Source organism: Lycium barbarum, chromosome 8 (genome assembly GCF_019175385.1).
Source record: "Lycium barbarum isolate Lr01 chromosome 8, ASM1917538v2, whole genome shotgun sequence".
NCBI classification, from domain to species: Eukaryota; Viridiplantae; Streptophyta; class Magnoliopsida; order Solanales; family Solanaceae; genus Lycium; species Lycium barbarum.
Window position 1 is genome coordinate 9,434,128 of NC_083344.1, and position 24,026 is coordinate 9,458,153.

The window sequence follows — 24,026 nt, forward strand, 5'->3', positions numbered from 1 at the left end:
GAGCCGATTTCTTTTGAAGATGTAGAAATCTGTTTGCAATTCTCTACTGTAATTGTTTGTTTCTAATTTTAGATTATGGATTTTAAGTAATCTCTGCATGTTATTGCAAGAATTTGCCGAAAAAAGGGTTCTGTGTCTGATCTTATATTTCAACACTGTGTTATACCGCATAATTAGAACTTTGCATAATCATAGAAGGGAAGCTTGCGTTATGCTCTGTACTCACTGTATGTATGCAATAAGAAAAAGAAAAAAAAATGTATACCTTGTGATATTGGGATGCATTTTCATTTCTCCCACTGTTATTACTATGTAATCGAAGAAGACTTACTTCACATTTCAGTTTCTAAAAGAGTTCTGATTTTTCCTGTCTTTGCGGTGACATTAAATAACGGAGTAACATTTTCAATCTTTCTCATTTGCACTTGTTCCAAGTGTAACATGACCTCAACTTGAAGTTGGACACAATATAACTTTGCTTAATCATAGAAGGGAAGCGTGTGCTATGCTCTGTAACATGACCTCAACTTGTATCAGATAGGAGCAACAACAACAACTACTACATACCCAGTGTATTCCCACATGGTGGGGTCTGGGGAGGGTAGAGTGTACGCAGACCTTACACGTACCGTGGGAGGTAGGAAGACTGTTTCCGATAGACCCCCGGCTCAAGAAAAGATGCCAAGACAACAATAATAATAGGCAGTAATAGCAACATATAATAAGATAAATGACGTTAAAGAAAGAAAGAAAAAAACAAGCAAGCTATATGAGAGATCTAAAAAATAAGCGAGTGAACAAAGATAATAATACTCCTAATGCGGAAAAGAAATCCTCGCGGCCGCCTACTAGCCCTCTACCCTGAAGCTCGACCTCCACACCCTCCTATCACCGGTCATGTCCTCGGTAAGCTGAAGTAGCGCCATATCCTACCGAATCACCTCTCCCCAGGCCTTCTTTGGCCTACCCCTCCCTCTCTTCGGGCCCACCATTGTATCAGATAGGAGCATATATCTAAAAATGTCACTCTGCATAATTTACTTGTAAACGTGATACAGCTTCAAACAACAATTAGATTGTCTTCAGGTACAATACCTGCTCTTTATTTGCTTCGCAGATTATAAGAGTATCATCTGCATATAGGAGATGTGATATCATCATTGATCCGTGGTCTTTTGTATCTACTCGAAAGCTTTTTATCCAGCCAAGATGTGTTGCCTCGCTAGTCATTCTACCAAACCCCTATGACTAAAATAAAAAGTAAATAAGAAAGAGTGTCCCCTTGCCGTAAAACCCCTATGAGCAGAGAAAAACCTACCGGTGTACCATTTATCAAAATTGAGAATTTGACTGTGGATGGATATTGCTTGCGTGGTCAACTGGATAGAGCAAGGAGAGTTTTTTATTCCATGATAGATAAGACCATTGAACCTGACATTATTAGCTATAGCGTACTAATAAATGGATACTGTAAGAAAAAGAAATTGGCCGAGGCCATGCAATTGTTCCATGAAATTTCTCAAAAGGTATTAAAAACGGTTACTGTTACCTACAATACTATCTTGCAAGGTCTATTTGAAGTTAAAAGAATAGGCGATGCAAAAAATATCTTTGCTGAGATGCTATCTACGGGGCCCGTACCTAACTTATGCACTCATTGCAGTTTGCTCAATGGTTATTTTAAGTATGGACTTGTTGAAGAAGCTATGTTACTTTATAATAGGTTGGAAGGAAAGAGAGAAAATATTGATATTGAATTCTACAATGTTGTCATTAATGGATTGTGCAAAAATGGTATACTCGACAAAGCTCATGTGATTTTTGAGAAGCTTTCTTTAATTGGAGTGCTTCCGGATGTGATAACATACACTATAATGATAAATGGATTTTGTCTTGGAGGGTTTTTGGATGAAGCTAAAGATATGCTTAGAAATATGGAGGACAACGGTTGTTTGCCAGACAATGTCACTTACAGTGTGTTTGTGCAAGGATTTCTGAGGTGTAGCAAAATTAGTGAAATGACAACTTTCATGAAGGAAATGGCCGGAAGGAGCTTCTCATTTGATGCAACTACATCTGAGCTACTGGTAAAGGTTATAATTGAGAATCCTTCCGTCCTTGACATGATACCAGAGCTTTACTCGGATTATAAGAAGTGAATATTTCTTTTGCTTGGTTTATTCGGCTGTACAAAAGAAATCAGATTGCATTATCACATTTGATGCAATATCTTGAGCTTTCCAGGCAGGCTTATTAATGAGTTACATCACTTTTGATATTTTTATTGTTTTTCGAATCTTCTTTATCTTGGATATCATATCTTACTGCGCTTTTAATATGATAAATAACGTGAGTTCCCTTATGTGTACACATTATAAGTCTTGGGATATCATTTTCAGTGCTATTTATTTACCTTAAGGTATTATCATTTTCTATCTTTTTGAGAATCTATCACAACTGCCTGCAACTTATAAGTTGTTATAGAAATCGGAAACAATCTTTCTTTTTTGATATTTTGTAAAGCTTGGTACATCAACCATAATTGGAACACCAGATCTTATAAGATCAACCCCCTCGTTCTGTCCCTAAACAATATAGTATGAGTATTTGTGATTTTCCTGAAATTGAATTAGAACTTGTTCAAATTTAATGGGTTATACTGTTGGTGATAGATCAACACCATATTCAAATTATTTAAGAATATATTTTTGGAGGTTTATATATGATCTAAAAGTACTGGATGCTTTACTGGGAATTTACATTTTCATAGAACAATAGTTGTGTCTAAGATAATCTCATTGGTCCTTTGATAAGTCCTTGCTATTCGGAAAAGGTTGTGCTTCATATCGTCGTTGACAACTAACTTAAAAGATGGAGGGAAGGGATTTCTTTTTCAGATGTAGAAATCTGTTTGCAATTCTCTACTGTAATTGTTTATTTCTTTATTCTAGATTATGCATTTTAATTTGAATAGGGACCCATGTCTTGTCTTATACTTCAGCACTGTGTTGAAGTGTTGGTAACTTAGTGAGATGGACGCAATAGAGCTTTCCATGATCATGTCTGCACGTGTAGGCTACACGATATAGCTTCCTATTGGACACGATTAGATAGGAGTGAAGTATATCTAGGATTTTTTTTTTTTTTTGGGAGTATATCTAGTTTCTTCTATGTTTCGTACAAAATTAACCTCGTCTCTAGAATCATTTGAATGTCAATTGTCAGCTGTGATCTTTTGGTAATTTAATTCTCTTTCATTAATATAATAAAGTGCATTTGATGTATATGAATTTTTAGGTGACAATACCGACAATTCCAGGCTTAAAAGTTTTGCAAGATGAACGTCAGGAACTTCGGGACAGAAGAGGTGAATTCAAAGGCTCTTCTCATATGAAAGCAGCAATGTGCAGTATCGAGATGACAGGTGCTTTTTTCTGCTTCACTTCTCAAGCCTCTAGCCCATTTTTAGTGTACTTGCTTCAAACAAAAGAACATTAATTTAAATGTGGGATTCACCAAGTGTCCTTATATAAGTAGTTGACATAGTCTTTTGATAAGTAATAAAGAATTTTATTATTTGTTGCTCCCAAGGGGTGCTTAGGATGTGCAGTTACCAAAAAAAAAAAAAAAAATCAGTTCATTTGCTGCACATGAAATGAACTTGGAAAGTCTCCTCAAATCGTCTGTTCCCTATCCACCTATCTCTCAGTTTAATGTGAATGTGCTCTGAGAATTTCCCCTTAAGTTTCTAATCCACACTTTTCCATCCCATATTTTCTGTGATCAGTTGCTTCCACATGTCTTCTTACTACTATTTCGCCTTCCCTCTTCTTTGTTATCACAATCTTCCATTTAACTAGGTTGAAGGCTTTCTTCTCTGATCTCTACTAATATAGATATAGAGAGCGTCCAACACACTATTGGTTAGGATTGGTCTTCCCCTAAGTATAAATACAACAACAACATATCCAGTAAATCCCACAACGTGGGGTCTGAGGAGGGTAAAGCGTAAGCAGACCTTACCCCTACTTTAGGTAGGGAGGCTGTTTCCGGAAGACCCTCGGCTCAAGACCCCTAAGTATAAATATTGCTTCCAATTTGAGAGCATCTTCTCACACTTTTCCAGATTGGCACCTGGTGGCACTTCGGTTGGTAATTGTTCCACATTGCATCCCAGGAGTTCTACCAACTTTGTGTTATTTACCGGGACAATTTCACTCTGTATAATTTAGTTGTAAACCTGATACAACTTCAAACAACATTAGGTTGTCTTCAGGTACAATACTTGCTCTTCATTTGCTTCACACATTAAAGTGTATCATCTACATATAAGAGATGTGATATCATCATCGATCATTGGCCTCTTGTATCTACTTGAAACATTTTATCCAGCCAAGCTGTGTTGCCTTGCTAGTTATTCTACCAAGGCCCTCCATAGCGAAAATAAAAGTAAAAAAGAAAAAGGGTCACCTTTCCTTAAACCCCTATGAGCAGAAGAAAAAAACTAAATGTGTACCATTTATCAAAATTGAGAATTTGACAGTGGATTTAAAACTTTATCCAATATCTCCATTTGTTTCCAAAACTCGACTACCATTGAATTCATCACAAATCCCCAATTTACGTGGTCGTACACCTTCTATATGTCCAGCTTTATCAATAGCCAAGTGCTCTTTTGTATTTTCTTTTTTCCAAAGCGTCATTTGCTATTAACGGCTTAATGCGGCTTCCATTATTTGTCTATCTTTAGTGAATGCCAACTAGTTTCTGTCCACTTTGCGGATAAATTGCTTGAAATCTCTTTCCATCAATTTGGCTAATTTTATATATACTAGTAATCAAACTAATGGATTTGAAATCTTTTAACTCTTAGCTCCATTTTTCTTAGGAGTTAAGCTTAAATCTGACTTCTGAACTATGTGTGGTTGAAAAGAGTCCTATTTTCTGCTTCTTTGTCCAACAGCATTAACTTGTACAGTGCCTCTGATTTTCTCTCTCAATGTTGTATATTCCAGCCTATCAATTTTCATTTTGCTGGCCATATGAAATCTGGTTTCCTGTCACCTCAAATTTGTTCCACGATTTTTCTACCGTTTTCACAAAGCCATGTTAATATGTACTGAGAACTAATACATGTGTTATTAAACCTCTGTTTTCATATTGGTTTCTTCTTTTCGTATTATTTTTTATTGAATGATGTTAGCTAGTATCTGAAAGAGTCATCTTAGCTGTTTGAGAAATTTTACATTTTTTTACATCCTCTAAATGTGTAAATACAGTTTTGGTTGGTACAAAATGTATTCTCTTTGTTTGACGTTCAATTTGCATGTAGCATTTTTCTCTCTTATTTTCTGGGACATAAACATGGTCTTGAGGCACTTTTCAATTTACTGAATTATGGGGTTCCAAAAAGGCAGAAGTACTGAAGGTAGATCTATGGGCATTAAAGAGTGAGAACTTGAGGGCAAAAGGATTTAAGAAAATGAAAAATTTAGGGTGCTTAAAATCGACGAGTTACATATTAGTGGAGATCTTTAGCTGTTGTCTAAAGTATGTACCATCATGTTTTTCAGCTGAGAAACTTGTATTTCTAAATATCCAAGGGAGAGTAATATCCTAGAATTTGGTCTTAATTTGCAGGTTTGTTACTCAGTGTTACAATTTCTTGTGTACTGTTATTGCAACTGACGGAAAGAAAATCTTACTTGGAAACTATATTTGGTTTACTTGTAGTGTTGCAAAAGTTTGAAGAAGTTGGATCTCTCTGATTGCAAGCAACTCAGAAGAACTCCAAACTTCAATGGTTCATGAAGTCTAGAGACTTTGTTGTTCAAGGCTGACGGAGATCCACAAGTCAATAGGAAATTTGGACAGACTAATTGATTTATGGATCTTCCGAGCAACATATGCCAGCTAAAATCCCTTGAATCCTTGGACATTAGGAGCTACTCATCTATACAGACGCTGCCAGATTACATTGGAGAGATGCGAAATCTACAATATCTTTTTGTACTTGATACGTCTACAAAACAATGGCCTGGATCTATTGAAATGCTAAGAGATCTTGAAGTTTTGGAGGTGGAAGGTCATTATTTCCATAGTAATAATCTTGCATCTTGGTCTAATGTATTGCAGGAGTTAAATATTTATCTCCACTGCAATGGGATTCCAGATTTGCGCAACAATCAAGTAACAACTTCATCTCTCTGCTTCGCTATGGAGACACATAAAGAGTATCAAATTTTTAGAAATGATTGTCTCATGTGTTTGCAAGCTTGTCAATGTTCGCTTTTCTAGTGGTGGCCAAGGCTTCTGCTGCTGTACTATTGCCGATAAAGAGACAATGATGTACTGCCTGCTGCACAACTGTCATGTGTACTCTACAGATATTGCTTACAAGAATCTTTTGATGGCCAGATGAATTCGCTATGTGTCCGTAACTCAACGCAAGAGATTGTGATCCTCTGTCTTCATTTTTAAGTATCAATTCTGCAGATGACTTGTCATGTTATTTATCTTATGAACTGCTGCGTCCTTTCTGATACAAAGTTCGTGTCTGAAGCTTTTAATATTTATTCTCTTTTGTATCTTTAAGGGTGAAATAATTGATTTGTTGTTGAATTCAAGATTTTCCCATTGTTTAATGGTAGTAGCTAGTATGAGTTATGACTGAGGTGCGAATGGGGCTACAAGTTTAAACTTGTTCTTTGGTTACTGTTCATTTGGCTAAGTATAGGCCACTGCAACTCTCATTTTTACTAATAAAGTAATAATTCTTCATTCTTGTTCTTGGTGTTGTTGTTACTAGTATTTCTTTTGTGCTAACTTCTTGATCAACCACGAAAATGAATAAGCATATATGTCATTTGATTGTTGGCTATGCCTTCTTTACTTTTTCTTTTACTTTTTTTCATTCTTTTGTTGGAGACTCATTTAGTGATCAGTTGTATATATCCATCTTTTTCCTGCCATCAAATTGAATCTTATTTCAGTACTACGTTGAATACCAAGTGCAGATATATAATATTGCCCGGAGGACCCCAATTTTAAGAATATCCAAAGTTTATAAATGTTTTTAAGTGTAGCCGCTTTAAAAATAACTTATACTAGCACACCTACAAAAACTTTAGATATACGGGTTTGAAGTTGGACTTGCCAAAATTATTTGGTCAAATGAGTTAAAACAGCATAAATGCCTAGTGAAAGCGCAACTCAAACTCAAATATATAAAATAAATTGAGATTAAAAATTATGTAGATTGGAAGAATGTAAGTTAATAACTTAGAGCCCGTTTGGATTAGCTGAAAAAAGTGGCTTTTAAGCACAAGTGCTTAAAGTACTTTTTAATTGCTGAAAGTTATTTTATAAATAAGCAGTTATGTGTTTGGATAAAAGTGCTTAAAGGGTTTTTAGAAGTAAGGGTAGTATTGGAATTAACAGAAAATATAAGGGATAAAAGGGTAAATCTTACACCTCGGAAAATTTCATGTCGTCGTGCGGCAAATAGACTAACGCAGGGTAAGAAGTATATGATGTCCCTACAAGTAAGAAAGGGTACTTAGTGATTCTGATTAAGATTCCAAAGGCATTTGAGGCAAGAGAAGAAAGTTCGTTGAGGAAGGCAAAGTATAAGTCGTGTTTTGGAAGGGTTTTTGCGTGGTGAAAGTGGAAGAAGGTTAGAAACCGCGGGGTGGTGCCGGCTCCAAAGATACAGAAGGTTCATTTTCGGGCTAATGAAAATTATAAAATATATCCGATTGGCTATTATTTTTAATTTAGGGTTATTTTGAGTTTATGACTAAAATGAGTTGTTAATTATACAATGTATGTTCATCATAATTGCAGTGTTACCTGGATGAATAGGCAGATAACATGTTCAGATTGTCATCGCAATTACATCCATTTTGTGGCCAAAGATATTTATATTTTCTAGATCTTATTCCAATGTAAGAAATTTGATTAAATTATACTTTTTGTTAAATTAACCGTGATGGCTTGTGACTACACACGCATAGCTTCTTTTAATATACGTTTTAACAATTAAGTTAGTGACTATTTATGTATTTTCTTAGTGATATTTAATTTTATTTTAACTATATGTAATTTTCTTAGTCTATAAATAATTGATTGCTACTACTTTTTATCTTGGTAATTTGATAATATATGTGTGATTGAAGAAAAAAAATTACTAACTGACCAGGGATGTATGTGTGGTGCACGTGTGACTCATGGGATGTACATGCAACACACACAGAAGTTGATTTTATTAAATATACTTGAAGTTTCTTAATTTGTTTTAGGCTACCAATTGCATTAAATATTTTTCACTTCATTTGAAAATCAGTGTTTTATCTTGAAAATCCAAATCCAACTCGAAGTTGTATTTCAAATTTAGAGAACAACTTATTACATGTTTTCCAACTCACTTTTCACTTTTAAAATCAAACACAACTACATCTCCAACTCCAACTCCATAAATTTCAAATGAAGTGAAAAATATTTTAATTCTATGGCCAAACGCCTACTTAATTTCGATCCCACCTAGATGTTGTCTATATATGACATAGGAGGCTCTTTTGTTTGCTAGTCTATGTTATCTTTTCTTTCATTTTGAACTCATGAGTAGCTGAGTTTTGGCTGAAGTTTTGGGGAGTATGTCCATTTGTCAATCACAAAGTTTCTTATACAGATCATGTACTTTGGTACTAAATTTTAGGCATAATACATAGATAGATATTTTAAATTGGTCTCAACCGGCAACTATAAACGTTCTAACTTTGAGAATGCACATCTAGACACTTCAACTTGTCTCCATTGTTTCTCATGGACACTCGATGCTGACGTGATATATAAATTTTGGAGGTGCCTAGATGATCATTTTGTAAGTTGGAGTATTCAACTGACACAGTAAAGACAAGTTGAGGTGTCTAGATGTGCATTCTCAAAGTTGGAGTGTTTATAGTTGCCAGTTGAGGCCAAATTAAGGTGTCAATCTAGATATCATGCCAACATTTTATTAATTACTCAAAAAAAAAAAATGGGGTTTGAAAGGAATTTGGAAGTGTTTGGAACTAGATAATGTGTTTAGCTCTCGGAAATTTGGAATAATTAATCTGGATTCTAATAGCAATTCAGCAGTTTCTCCATTGCCTACCCAATTTTGGATATGCTTAAATTGCTATAACGAAATTATACACTAATCTCTTTACAAATGCTTGAGTCTAAGATAACAAAGCCTAGATTCTAGCAAAAAGACAACACAAATGATCCAACTTTTAATTGTTCCTTTCTTAAAAGTACTACCAATAAATAGCAATCAGGGGCGGAAGGAGAGTATTAATCATGGGTTCATATGATCCAATAAATTTTGTTATGAGTCTGTATTTGGATTAAGAAAGTTCTGTATTTGGATTTAGAAAGTAGTTAAGTATGTATAAATATTTAAATGTGAATCCATTAATTCTGACGACTAGCTATGAGTTTGGTGGCATTTCGAACCCCATAAACTCTAAATTATGACCCTCCTCTAATAACAATCTGAGTAACTGACATTTCACCTTCATTCGTTACCTTAAAAAATTAAAAAAAAAATACATACAAAGATGTAAGAAGCTAACTAGCTAGTATAGATTAAAACAGGTATGCCATTTTGCAAGTTTGCATGCATGGCTAGTACTAAGCAATTGATAGTGTAAATAAATCATATACTCAATAATTTTAGTGAGACTTCTTATTAATTTTTTGTATTTTATTCCTTTAAAAAAAATTGTGAGATATAATGAACTTCAAACATATTTAGAGACGGACTCATGATCTAAAATTTGTGGGGTTTGGCTACCCCTAGCTTGCAACAAGAACCCTGACCCATTTATGCTACTGGATCTGCAACTTATTATATATTTACATATCTATTGAATTTTTCAACACATATACATGATATGGGCTAACTAAAGCTACTGAATTCTGCTGAAAACTATGCAAAAACATCATATAAAAGCAACAGCTTCACCTGCATAATTTGGTACCGTATTCTCAGACCAATAGAGCCATTTTAACACGAGAAGTGTAGCTAAAGTATGACTTATGAAATCGCCAGAATTCAGTAGCTTTGAATCAAATCTTGTATTTATCTTAAAACCCTATTTAATATATACCAATTATTAATTTTAAGCCCATAAACTTAAAAAAAAAAATATCTCAAACCCATAAATTTTAAATTCTAGCTCTGCCCCGTGCTTAATTAACACAAGTGACCAAGAATGCAAAAGAAACTTATTATGTGTAAAGCAGCATGGTTTACTAGTCATGCACAGTGCAAGATGCAAAGCTTTTTACCCTCTTAGTGTAAGTTACTAGAATGTTTACTCTCTACCTGTATTTTAACCGATTGTAGCTGGTTATTTTAATTTATTCCATTTCTAAAAGCTACTAAATTAGGATTATAAACAACTGCTATTGTTAATGAGGGGGGTGTTAGCTAGCGTGTCAGAAGCGATTCGAAAAAACTCAATAATTTTGATTTAAATCCTATATTTGTATTAAGAATTTCATTTGATGTGTACAAATTATTAAATTAAAACCATTACCCAGTAATTCAAAATGAGTAAATTCCAAACCCATAAATTTTAAATTTAGGCTCTGCCTCTGTTATTAACTAAGGTATCTCATCAACCTATTGGTGTAAAAAACTAATATAATAGTATCTCTGATCATGAAGGGCAATCCATCTTGATTACGAATTTCACAATAACAAGAAATTAATATAAATCGTTCGACACCTATTCGTTCTCCACTCTTTAATTCCGAGCAAAGAACATAGTTTTGACCTATCATTTGTTCAATTTGGCCGATTTAATACTTAATGAATGCTTTTATGATGTTAACTTCATTTTCTTTGGTGATGGACTTCCTGTTTTTTCTTTTTTTTTTTCGAATTACTCTATTGAAATGATCATAATCTAATACAGTACATATTGAACTTTTAACACATGAACTACCATTTGAAACTAGAGGTGTCAAAATGGGCTGGTTTAGCCCAACCCTAAAGGGTTAGAGATTTAAATGGGTTAGGACGGGCTAACTCTTTTTTATGGAAGGGTTTCTAAGGTGGCAGCCCAACCCAACCCTACGCGGGCCGCTGGATAGGACGGGTCAGCCCTTTAACATTTTTGTTCTTCCGAAATAGCATTCAGGGATTTTTTTGGACAATCTGAACACGAAAATTTTGCAATCTGAAATAGAATTTTCTATTGTACCATTTTTGCACGAACTCACATTACATAAACAAAATAAATTCAAACGAACAAATATAAATTATTTTTTTGGTTCACTAATCCAAGTCATGTCCAAAAAAAAAAAAAAAAAAAAAACATAAAATGATTTCTGAGGCTAAAACATATAACTCTAACTTCTAGTTAGTCCATAATAACTTCTAATTTAGTCCATAGTAATTAGTACTTTTTTTTCCTCATTAAATTTTCTGTCTTTTTATTTAATTTACTCATAACTTCTTAAAAATTAACTAATTTATTATTATTTTTTCCCAGCCTCAAGGGCTGGCCTCGGCCCAACCCTTGAGGCTGGCGGGCCAATAGACTGAACTATTGAGCCTCACTTCTAAATGTGTTAAGCTTTGCTTAGCTCAACTGTATTTAAATAAAGAGTTGGGTTGGACTGGCCTCGCGGGTCAATCCCATTTTAACAGGTTTAATCGAACCATACAGATAAAAACGAAAACTTCACCTGCATAACTTTGTACTATTCTCAGAGCAATATAGCCAAGTAATTACACTAAAACATGCATGAAGAAAATTTGAACTTATTATGTGTAAGGCAGCAAGTTATAGTAGCCATGCAAAGTGCAAAATGGCAAAAAACTTTTTACATCTCTTTTGCAATGTGTCAATCTAAAATACTAATTCTCACTACTATCAAATTATCAATACCACTCATTTCCTACTCTCCACTTCCCCTCAGCTCAATAATAATCATTTGATTTCATCTTCGTCTACTACTAACAATTATAATAATGGCTACCACATGGTTTTCTCTTATCTTGAGTTTCCTTTTGCTTTTGCATGGCAACTTTGCTCAACAAAGGTATAATTCAAAGATTGGTGATTGATCTTGTTTGTTAAAATGGGCTACTATTTTTTCACAATTTGTTTGGGTCATTTGCACCTTTGTCCCTATTGTGTGCTGGTCTTTAATTTTTGTCCTTCAAATGGACTGGTCTTTAATTTGCGTCCTTCAAATCGAACTTATGCCTACATGGTCATAGGTTACGTACTATAATATCCACAAGTTATGCTGCGTCTTTAAAGCACTTGTGCCTCTCTAGGCATAATTTTGATTTTGAAGTGCAAAATCAAAGACCAGTCCATTTGAAGGGAAAAACCGTGCAATTACTTGTTTGTTAGTCAGGATTCAGGACTATAAGGATGTCAATTTACATCAGGTGGCCACGTCTGTAGTCTATATTTAAAATTTGTCTATTTTATGAGAAGAAAAAAAAGTTACAAAAGTGATTTGAATATTTGTTTTGAATTTTAAACTTCGGATTAGGTGGCCATTTTATAACTTTAGATCACTGGGCTGTAAAAGTTGCCAACTTCTTAATACAAAGCCATAAAAGTGGCTATTTGCTTTCAAACTTCAGACCGCTAGTCTAATTTTGGAAAACTAAAGTTGCCAACTGGCCATAAAAAGTGCTTATTTTTGCAAATCAGCAGAGTACATGTTCAAATTGTGCTAGTAGTTGAGGATTTTTCTCAAGTTTTTGTTTTGAATATCGGCCTATACGTAGGCATATTCACTTTAATGTTTTCCATGGCATGACCAAAGTTAATTTTTATCTCTCCCTTTATTCTCTTATACCTTGTTTGGATGGTTGTTACCTATGGTATCATATTGTGTTGTTAGTTTCAATACAAATTTGTTTTAATTTTCTTATTTTGTCTTTATTTATTATTTAATAATCCTATTTTATCATTTACCCTACCTTTTACAATTTATCCAAACGTTGTATTTGTCAAAGCAATATAATGCGATACAATACAATATATTATAAATCAATACGTAATGCCCATCCAAACAGTGGTAGACTTTGTTTCTAATGTTCATATTCTTTTTAAATTTTCAACAGGTACCAACAACAACAAGGCCAATGTCAAATTAACAGACTTAATCCACAAGAGCCATCTTTTAGAATGCAAGTTGAAGCTGGAGTTAATGAGGTTTTTGACCCAAATGATCTACAATTTCAGTGTGCTGGAGTTTCACTATTTCGACATGTTATTCAGTCTAGAGGCCCTCTTTTGCCTTCCTACACTAGTTCTCCACTACTTGCCTATGTTGTTCAAGGTGAACAAAAGTGTTAATATATATAAGTATTTATTATATTAATTATTAGATAAATAACATTAGCAATGAGATATAAAAAACTATTCTTCCACCTATGTCGATACGAACCTAGTCATCGTACTCTCTTTGTTCTATTTTTAATATCACGTACTCTTGATTTTTATTTAGTGAGTGCTATTACTATTTGAAGAGTCAAACTAAGTCTTTTTAACACAACTTTTTCATTCTATTAAATGTATTTTTAATTAGTTAAGATTTGTAATTTATAACAACAACAACATAACAAGTGAAATCCAACCAGAATAATTTATAATATGATTTTTTATTTAGTTTCTAATTAATAAAATTTATTTTAAGAAAATAAGAAATGATTATGTCTAAATCAAAATTGAAAAAATGAAAGGTTTAATCCCCGCATTCATTTTTTTTTTTTTTTTTTTTTTTTTTTGGTGAATGGAGGGAGTATTATTTTTGAAAAGATATAACACTAGTAAAAGTATAGCTTAAGCCAACGCCTAATCATTCATATATAATTCTAGAATTGATCATAAGTTCATGTTGATTTTTTGAAATCAACATTGTCATGATTTGAAGATCACTATCCATTTTGAATATAGATGAATCATGTTATAAGCTAAGATCTGGTACAAGTGAACTAGATAAAACAGAAGAGTACCATTTTTTTTCATTCAAGTGATGGTGTGTCTATGTGATTCGATGTAAATAACAGGTTGATGATTTTATGGCATAATGAACTCGGGTTGCCCAAGACATTCCAATCATCTCAACAAACTCAACAGGGAATTAGAAGCAGCAGATTCCAAGATTGCCATCAAAGAATTGAGCAATTTAGACGAGGTGATATAATGGCATTTCCAGCAGGTGCTGCACATTGGGTCTATAATGAAGGAAATCAAGAAGTTGTTACTGTTGTTCTTGAAGATGCTTCTAACAATGCCAACCAATTAGACCAAAACGCAAGGGTACGTAAGAAATTATGTCATTGATGATTTTTTGATTGTCTAATCAAACTTGAAATTATGTATCTATTTATCGTCTTTTCACCTCTGCTCATTTCTCACATTAAATTTGTTCCTTTTGATCTTATGAATAAGAAATGTTCTCTTGGCCCGCTATAGAGAAAATTAAAAAGACCTTTTACTTCTTCACATTATCTTTACGTAATAAATTTGATATGAATTTAAGTTATATACACTACGTACAGAGGTTCTTTATTGTTGGAAACCCGCAACAAGGACGACAACAACAACAAGAGAGGCAATACCGTGGCCCCATGAGAAGGGAGCAATGTCAATCTGGCAATGTTTTCAGTGGCTTTGATGTAGAAATTCTATGAGAAGCATTTGGTGTTGACAGGTCATGTTGGGTATGCGAACAAAGTACTATATTGGTAGTCGGAAAGAAAAAAGAGTTACTTATAAAGAGTTGGATACTTTGTTATACCCCTTTTTAACTTGGTTAAATTAGAAGTACGACATATTGGAGATTCCTGTTTTTATTTATTTTAAGGAGTCGCCACCTAATTATTTATGGTGAATTAGGACACCTAAAGTTTATTAAAGTTATTTTTAAAGTTAGCTCTGTTTAAGGTCTGCGAAATTTAAGATTCTAGGTAAGGGTTCAATTAGTCTAAAGGGAAGGTATTAGGCACCCTTTAAGACCCATTAACAATGGTTAGCCGACCGGACTTATGATTAGTTAGGCTAAGGGTAAATATAATATTATAAATGTTTGGGAAATAACTTATGAATATAGCTAAAGTTTTAAAGGAAAAGATAATAATGTTATTAGAAATAAGACTTGTAAAAATAATAATTTGTATAAAAGAGTTTAGTTATAAATTGAAGGAGCGCGGGATATATTTGAAAATAACTCAAAAAGGGGGGTACCTTAACTAATTTTGTTTAAGAGTACAGACAAGATGGAACTTTCCCTTCTTCTTTATTATGTTTGCTAAGTACGCCTAGCTAAAAATGTACGTGACTGATTTAAAGTTGGAGAGTTATTTATAAAATATACTTGAATTTATATTTGTATATCAATAATACTTTGAGATTTTCGATATAGTAGGAATGAAAATATAATTCAAAATATGTATTTATGGCTTTGCACTTGAAAATCAATGGCTTTAATATAGATAAATATTAGAGGTACTATAAATAATTTAATATGAAAGAAGAAAATGAAACTAAGGAATTAATTATTGTTTCTTCCTACCCATTTTGCTAAAATCAAACCCACTAGTACCGCTAAGGTTCACCTAATCTAAGCAAATAAAACAAGTAAAGTGTTAGTCATACAGTACAAATTAAATGCACAAAGTAAAAAAAAAAAAAAAAAAAAAAAGAGGAGTGAAATGATTTAAATGGGTTCAGCCCATTGAGGACTGTCGTTGTTCTGCTACTGTTGGGCTTCGGCCCAGCAAATTTTATTCATATATTGTTGCAGGTTGTCTCGAGAAGAGGATTCCGTTGGGCTTTGGCCTAACACCAAATGCGGGAGATGACGAGTCCGAGGGACTCGTATGCGATATTCATGCATAAAAATAAAAGAAAAAGAATTAGTAAAGTGAAGATATACAAAACATTCTTCAGATAGAGTGCAAAATAAGGACAAGATGTATATGCTAGTAGCACGCAGAGGGAGTCAATCACATCCGTGACAGAGTAATACATGCGGTGACACACTCAAAGGCAACAGACCCGTCATGATAGCATTGGGAGAAACAGGTTAGTCATGGTGAGGCTGGAAATAGGCAAGTGTGAAGAATTAACAAAACAGCATAGAGAGACCAAGGACTGAGTTAAAATTAAGGTAATATGATATATGGATGCATTTGAAAGAGCTATAAACTAGGCATGAGATCACAAATTGATTGCAAGTTGATCACGGAACTAAAAAAAAAACAGTCACAAACCATGTACAGAAAGATCATGGTCACCTTAAGTCCGGAATATGATATATGACATGCAAGTGGAACCAAGTGACAAATTGTTAAGTTGAGAAGAGTGCAGTGATCCAAATAGCACAGGTAGATTATTAAAGGGGTAGGAATAGTTACAGAGATTTCCTTATATCATACTACAAGAGTGCAGGAGATCGTGCATATTTTCTGAATTCCTAGCTAAATGCAACAACAACATATGCAGGAAGGAGAGAGCATTTAACTGATTTTATACAAACACGGGACAACAGTATCATGCATGAAAACCATATCAAATAAGTTTCCTTCAAGGCAATTATAACCTAAGGCAAAAGGATCATGTCTAATTTCATACAAGCAGTACCAACAGTAATTTTAGGCATAGAGTGTTTTAACTGTTTGATCAAACAACCAATAATGAACATGCGAATCAATATGAGGATATACATATTGGACAACTAGACTCAACTGCTGCATACTAATGCTAACGCAGATAAATAAACCAAGATAGAACTAACTTATATGCTAACATATATTAAGGCCAAACCAACCAACCAATTTATATGCTGAACATGTCCAGTAAACTACAAATTCAATGCTTAAAACAAACATAGTTAAATGAGCCTGATCAGGTACAAATTTAACAGAAATGATCATATACTATACAACCAGCAATTTTTGTCAACAAAGGACTTTAAACAGCCTTACAGGACTTAATAGGGCATTGGTGCAGGTTTGCAAACTATGAACTAGACAGATGTTAACCCAAATAACTTATACGACAGTCGAATTTTAAGTTAAAACTAAACACTTATGCATTTGAAAACCAAACCATATAATCTAGCAATCTTCACTAAATCATTTCAACAGATAAAAGCATATCATTATCCCTTAACATCGATCAGATTCTGTCTTTTAACAAAAAAAAACAATCATGATAATGTAAACTGGAGGAAATCACAACTAAACAAACAAGCGACTATCATCTAGCATTAATCGAATTCGACTTAAACCGTGCAGCGAAGACATGGTAAACTGGCCTAAGTCTCAAACTAGCCATTCAACATTAATCTTATCAGTTTAAACAGGCAGCCATGATCTTGCAAATAAAATAAAATCAACAACCAATATCGATATGTCGTATAATCATTTCGTCACATCTAAACCCAGGTAAATTACGTTCGTAACAGAATACGTTATTTCGAACAAATAGAGCGAAAGAGGGACATTGCTGACCTGTTTTGGGTACAGTGAACTGGGTATCGACGGCCTCGAATCTACTCGAACACGACGAGCTCGAACTCGAAAAGATTTTTTCGAATCGAAAACTTCGGTATCAGCCGAAACAGTATATTCTTATTGAAAGAAGAAGAAATTCCAAAAAATTCCCCTAATCAGTGTTCTCCTCCCTAAACACTCCATATCCCCTCTTCTAAAACAATGTTCAGTCCCCAATTAGTGTTTAATCCCCAAATCGTGTTGAATCCCCCGAATTTTTTTACATACTCGACTTCGAAATCGTAAAAGAGCGAACAGAAATATGGGTTTCAATTTTTTTCGCCCCCCCCCCCCCCCCCCTCAGACACTGAATAATCCCCTTTTAAAAAAAAAAAAATGATCCCCTCTGTTCTAAGACCAAATCCCCCTTTCTAAAACAATCCTCCCTCTCCTCCAAAACTGAATCCCCTCCGGTTCTAAAATAATGTTCCGTCCCCTCCCAAAACTGAATCATCTCCCCTTAAAACGATTCAACTCGCCTTGTATTTATAGGGTTTCATTTGTATTGACAAAAGAGAGGAGCGTATGAGAGAGACGAAAGAGCGGGGAACAGGCGTGGGGGACAGAGGCGACAGGAGCGTGGGGGGACAAGAGAACGTGAGGAGCAGTGATGGTGGAGATGGCAGAACGAAGTGGGGAGAACGTGAGGGAGAGGAGAAATGAGGTCGAGCGAGAGAGAGAAGAGAGGAGAAAGAAGAGGCGGCTGAAGAGGAAAATGAAAAGAAAAAGATTAGGTTTTGGTTTTAGGGGGTAAAGATTGGACCAGGTCGGGTATAAAATAGTGGGCTGATCCGAAATTAACATGTGGGCTGAACTGAAATGTTGGGGTGAATTAATTAGAGTATGGGCTAATAATTTGGCAGAAAAGTAATTGTTCCTTCCTCTTCTATTTAATTATTTTTTGGCTTCTAATTTAATAATTAGTACAATATATACTATGTGGGGACAATTAATAATTAATATGTAGAAAATAAAGATTTTACAAAGTGTTGTCTTGTAGTTAATTTAACGATTCCAAACCCGAAAATGAAACGATGACGAACACTTAAAATTTGTGATAAAGTAATGCTAGTAATGTTGATAGTAAACATAGTAAAAATTAATAATACTGAGCATAAAGTGTTTAACTTATCAATAAGTTTAGATGCCTGAGTAAATAAATTGAAATAAGGAGGGACAAAATTGGGTGTCAACATATTTTTAATGATGTGAGGCCTTTTGGGGAAAACTATGCGGGCTTGGCCCAAAGCGGACAATTTTACATCATGTTGAGAGTATCTTTGGGCCGTTTTAGCCCAACAACTGGTATCAGAGCCAATGATTTGGCGGGACGAGTATGAATATGGCAGAGTGTTGCGTGGGGCCCGGCTTAGTGTTTACCAATTGATCCTACCTTTATATTTCAAAACCTAATTGATACACCCTCTATTTTACTGGAAGTTGTACAGGATAGGTAAAGGTATACACCCAAATTTTTATGTGGCACTCTATGTGTGAATAATTGGAGCTCACTGAAACTAATGCTTTGGCCAAATTATAATTGAGGATGTATTCAATTCGTATCATGTTGAGTTTTTTCCGCATGTAATTCTTGTGGATTTTCATGCGAAAATCTAAAAATTTCTAATTTCTAGAATATTTACCTGTGGATACGATTTCCCTAGGTAAATCAGTGAGTAAATTTTGTGCCAAATAATTAACTGGGAATTTATGTGGAAAAATAATCCCCTAGTATCATTTTCGTAGGTAAACAACCAAAAATCTAAAAAACAAAAATCCTTGTGAACTCATAGGAAAATCCCAAGGTATTGGTACTTGTAGACTTACCTGGGGATTATTTGTTGGGAATTTAGCTGGGGATTTTATCATCTAGGAAATTACTTGGGGATTATGTTCCTGCGAATTTAGCTAGGGATTGTTTCTAGGGGATTTACCGAGGAATTTTACCTAAGGAATCACTTAGGAATTTTATTGCTGCGAATTTAGATGAGAATTATAACTTGGGGATGTATCTGGGGATTTTATTACCTGAAAAATTACTTGGGAATTTCGTTACTGTGAATTAGCTGGGGATTATTTCTTGGTGATTTACCTGGGAGTTTTATTACCATAGAAATTACTTGGGGATTTTATTGTTGTGAATTGAATTGGAAATTGTTCATTAGAGATTTAAGAAATTATATATTTTTAGAAGTTGCAAAAATTAGTGATTGTATACAAATTAAATGATTTATCCGCGGATACGATTTTGGATTTCCAAGTGAATTTTCAAGTGATCCTTTTGTTTGGATTTTCAAGTGGTCCTTTTGTATTTTCAAGCAGTCCTTTTGTTTGGATTTTCAAGTGGTCCTTTTGTTTGAAGATATCATTTGCTCAAATAGAACATTAATGTATATATCAAGGATTATCAAATCAAAAAGTACATAAGCTTATCCAATTTTATGTTAGAATGAACAAAATAGTAATTAAAGGGGGGCGGCTACTCATGCGCCCTTTTGAAAACCATTTCAGCTATTCTATGTTACATTTTCCATTAAGAGATAAGAATTTATGACTTTCCTTATGCTTCTTGCAGATCCCGTCATCTTCTATTGATCAACCATAAGGCACTAAAGTTTCATTACCATAGAAATTACTTGGGGATTTCATTGCTGTGAATTTAGTTGGAAATTATTCATTAGAGATTTAAGAAATAATATATTTTTAGAATTTACAAAAATTAATGATTGTATACAAATTAAATAATTTACCTTGCGGATATGATTTTGGATTTTCAAATGGATTTTCAAGTGGTCCTTTTGTTTGGATTTTCAAGTGGTCCTTTGGTTAGTATTTTCTAGTGGTCCTTTTGGATTTTCAAGTGGTATTTCTGTTTGGATTTTCAAGTGCTCCTTTTGTTTGAAGATATCATTTGCTCAAATAGAACATTAAAGTATATATCAAGGATTACCAATTTAAAAAGTACATAAGCTTATCCATTTTTATTGAAGGGGGGCGGCTACGCATGCCCTCTTCGAAAACCATTTCAGTCATTCCATGTTACATCTTCCATTAAGAGATCAAAATTTATGACTTTCCTTATGCTTCCAGCAGATTCCGTCATCTTCTATTGATCAACCGTAAGGCACTGAAGTTTTATAATCATGGAGATTACTTGGGGATTTTATTGTGAATAAATTTCTGGGATATTTTATTGCTGTGAATAAACTCCCAGGTAAATTTCTTGAGAGTTTAAGTGAATTTTCAAGTGGTCCTTTTGTTTGAAGTGGTCCTTTTTTTTGGATTTTCAAGTGGTCCTTTTGTATTTTCAAGTGGTCCTTTTGTTTGGACTTTCTCCATATGATTTGCTCAAATAGAACGTTAAAGTATATATCAAGGATTATCAATTCAAAAAGTACATAAGCTTATCCACTTTTATGTTAGAATGAACAAAACAGTAATTAAAGGACCGCGGCTATGCATGCCTCCCTTTAGAGATTTAAGAATTTAAGAACTTATATATTTTTAGAAGTTACAAAAATTAGTGATTGTATACAAATTAAATAATTTACCTGTTGATACAATTTTGAATTTTCAAGTGGTGCTTTTGTTTGAAGTGGCTCTTTTTTTTGGATTTTCAAGTGGCTCTTTTTTTTTGGATTTTCAAGTGGTCCTTTTGATTGAAGATATCATTTGCTTAAATAGGACATTAAAGTATCTATCAAGGATTACCAATTCAAAAAGTACATAAGCTTTTTCGTTTTTATGTTAGTTAGAATGAACAAAATAGTAATTAAAGGGCGGCGGCTATGCATGTCCCCTGTTGAAAACAATTTCAGTCGTTCCGTGTTACATTTTCCATTAAGAGATCAGAATTTATGATTTTTCTTATGCTTCCTGCAGATCCCGTCATCTTCTATTGATCAACCATAAGGCACTGAAGTTTCATTACCATACAAATTACTTGGAGATTTCATTGCTGTGAATAAACTTCCACGTAAATTTCTTGGAGATTATCTGGGAGTTTTATTACCATAGAAATTACTTGGGGATTTTATTGCTGTGAATTTAATTTGAAATTATTCATTAGGGATTTCAAAAATTATATCTATTTAGAATTTGCAAAAATTAGTGATTGTATATAAATTAAATAATTTACCTTGCGGACATGATTTTGGATTTTCAAGCAGTCCTTTTGTTTGGATTTTCAAGCGGTCCTTTTGTTTGGATTTTCTAGTGGTCCTTTTGGATTTTCAAGTGGTCTTTTTATTTGAAGATATCATTTGCTCAAATAGAACATTAAATTATATATCAAGGATTACCAACTAAAAAGGTATATAAGCTTTTTCGCTTTTATGTTAGTTAGAATGAACAAAATAGTAATTAAAGGGGGGCTGCTACGCATGCCCCCTTTGAAAACCATTTCAATCATTCCGTGTTACATCTTCCATTAAGAGACCAGAATTTATGACTTTCCTTATGCTTCTTGTAGATCCCGTCATCTTCTATTAATCAACCATAAGGCACTGAAGTTTCATTACCATAGATATTACGTGGAGATTTCATTGCTGTGAATAAACTTCCAGGTAGATTTCTTGGAGATTTTACCTAGGAGTTTTATTACCATATAAATTACTTGGAGATTTTATTGTTGTGAATTTAGTTTGAAATTATTCATTAGGGATTTCAGAAATTATATATTTTTAGAAGTTGCAAAAAATAGTGATTGTATATAAATTAAATAATTTACCTTGCCGATACAATTTTGGATTTTCAAGTGGTCCTATTGTTTGAAGTGGTCCTTTTGTTTGAATTTTCAAGTGGTCATTTTGTTTGATTTCTAGTGGTCCTTTTGGATTTTCAAGTGGTCCTTTCGTTTGAAGATATCATTTGCTCATATAGAACATTAAAGTATATATCAAGGTTTACCAATTAAAAATGTACATAAGCTTTTTCGCTTTATGTTAGTTAGAATGAACAAAATAGTAGTTAAAGTGGGGCGACTACGCATGCCCCCTTTGAAAACCATTTCGGTCGTTCCGTGTTACATCTTCCATTAAGAGACCAGAATTTATGACTTTCCTTATGCTTCCTGCAGATCCCATCATCTTCTATTGATCGACCATATGGCATTGAAGTTTTATTACCATAGAAATTACTTGGAGATTTCATTACTGTGAATAAACTTCAAGGTAAATTTCTTGGAGATTTACCTAGGAGTTTTATTACCATAGAAATTACTTGGGGATTTTATTGCTGTGAATTTAGTTTGAAATTATTCATTAGAGATTTCAAAAATTATATATTTTTAAAGTTGCAAAAATTAGTGGTTGTATATAAATTAAATAATTTACCTTGCGGATACGATTTTAGATTTTCAAGTGGTCCTATTGTTTGAAGTGGTCCTTTTGTTTGGATTTTCAAGTGGTCCTTGTGTTTGGATTTTCTAGTGATCCTTTTGGATTTTCAAGCAGTCCTTTCGTTTGAAGATATCATTTGCTCAAATAGAACATTAAAATATATATCAAGGATTACCAATTAAAAAAGTACATAAGCTTTTTTGCTTTTATGTTAGTTAGAATGAACAAAATAGTAATTAAAGAGGGGGGGCTACGCGTGCCCCCTTTGAAAACCATTTCAGTCATTCTCTGTTACATCCTCCGTTAAGAGATCAAAATTTATGACTTTCCTTATGCTTCCTGCAGATCCCATCATCTTCTATTGAACAACCATAAGGCACTGAAGTTTTATAACCATAGAGATTACTTGGGGATTTTATTGCTGTGAATAAATTTCTTGAATATTTTATTGCTGTGAATAAGCTACCATGTAAATTTCTTGGGAGTTTAAGTGGATTTTCAAGTGGTCCTTTTATTTGGAGATATCATTTGCTCAAATAGAACATTAAAGTATATATCAAGGATTACCAATTCAAAAAGTACATAAGCTTGTCCACTTTTATGTTAGAATGAACTTATATTTCTATACTGCCTCCGTTTTTTAATAAGTGGTGTTTTAGCTTATGCAGACCCCTTAAGAAATTGCTCACTCCTAGAAAATTAGGAGTGTGTTTACTAACTTACCCCTGATCAAATTTTACCTTTTTCTAAGTTACTTATTTCCTAGAAAAGTTACTTAATGATTCTTGATTATGTTAATAAGGGTAATTTTTAAAGAATAATATCAATTTCTTCCTTAAATCCTATGCACTACTTATTTAAAAACAAAATGAAAAAGCATAAAACACCATTTATTTAGGAACAAAGGGAGTATATATTATTATTTTTATTATTATTGTTATTATAGAAACCACAGTTGGGGGTGTACGAACACTGCATCACATGGTAGTACAAATAGCAGCGTAAAGTGTACAGTGAATTTGGACTGAAGTGAATTTCAGCCCTCTCATACTCCTCAACTTTCTGACACGTGTTTGGCCTTTGTTTTCCTTGCTCCTTTTTTT

General features: G+C 33.7%; 2 protein-coding genes and 1 long non-coding RNA gene across 3 annotated transcripts; 2 read left to right on the plus strand and 1 right to left on the minus strand.

The window, feature by feature from the left end:
• The first annotated feature begins 1,126 nt into the window (after window positions 1-1,126).
• Window positions 1,127-6,784, plus strand: LOC132607662 (pentatricopeptide repeat-containing protein At1g62930, chloroplastic-like). Its single transcript, XM_060321755.1, has 2 exons — window positions 1,127-3,424; window positions 5,734-6,784. Exon 1 carries the CDS (start codon window positions 1,299-1,301, stop codon window positions 2,157-2,159), a length of 861 nt encoding a protein of 286 aa, XP_060177738.1. The 5' UTR covers window positions 1,127-1,298; the 3' UTR covers window positions 2,160-3,424; window positions 5,734-6,784.
• A 5,151-nt stretch (window positions 6,785-11,935) lies between these two features.
• LOC132607663 (11S globulin seed storage protein Ana o 2.0101-like) lies at window positions 11,936-14,822 on the plus strand. Its single transcript, XM_060321756.1, has 4 exons — window positions 11,936-12,099; window positions 13,145-13,372; window positions 14,093-14,345; window positions 14,588-14,822. The coding sequence occupies exons 1-4, from the start codon at window positions 12,029-12,031 to the stop codon at window positions 14,717-14,719; spliced, it is 684 nt and encodes a 227-aa protein (XP_060177739.1). The 5' UTR covers window positions 11,936-12,028; the 3' UTR covers window positions 14,720-14,822.
• Window positions 14,823-15,546: 724 nt separating this feature from the next.
• On the minus strand, window positions 15,547-17,857 carry LOC132605891 (uncharacterized). The gene is made up of 2 exons (XR_009569491.1): window positions 17,543-17,857; window positions 15,547-15,866 (listed from the first exon to the last, which is right to left on the minus strand). It is a non-coding gene; the product is annotated as an uncharacterized LOC132605891 (long non-coding RNA).
• Window positions 17,858-24,026: the final 6,169 nt, after the last annotated feature.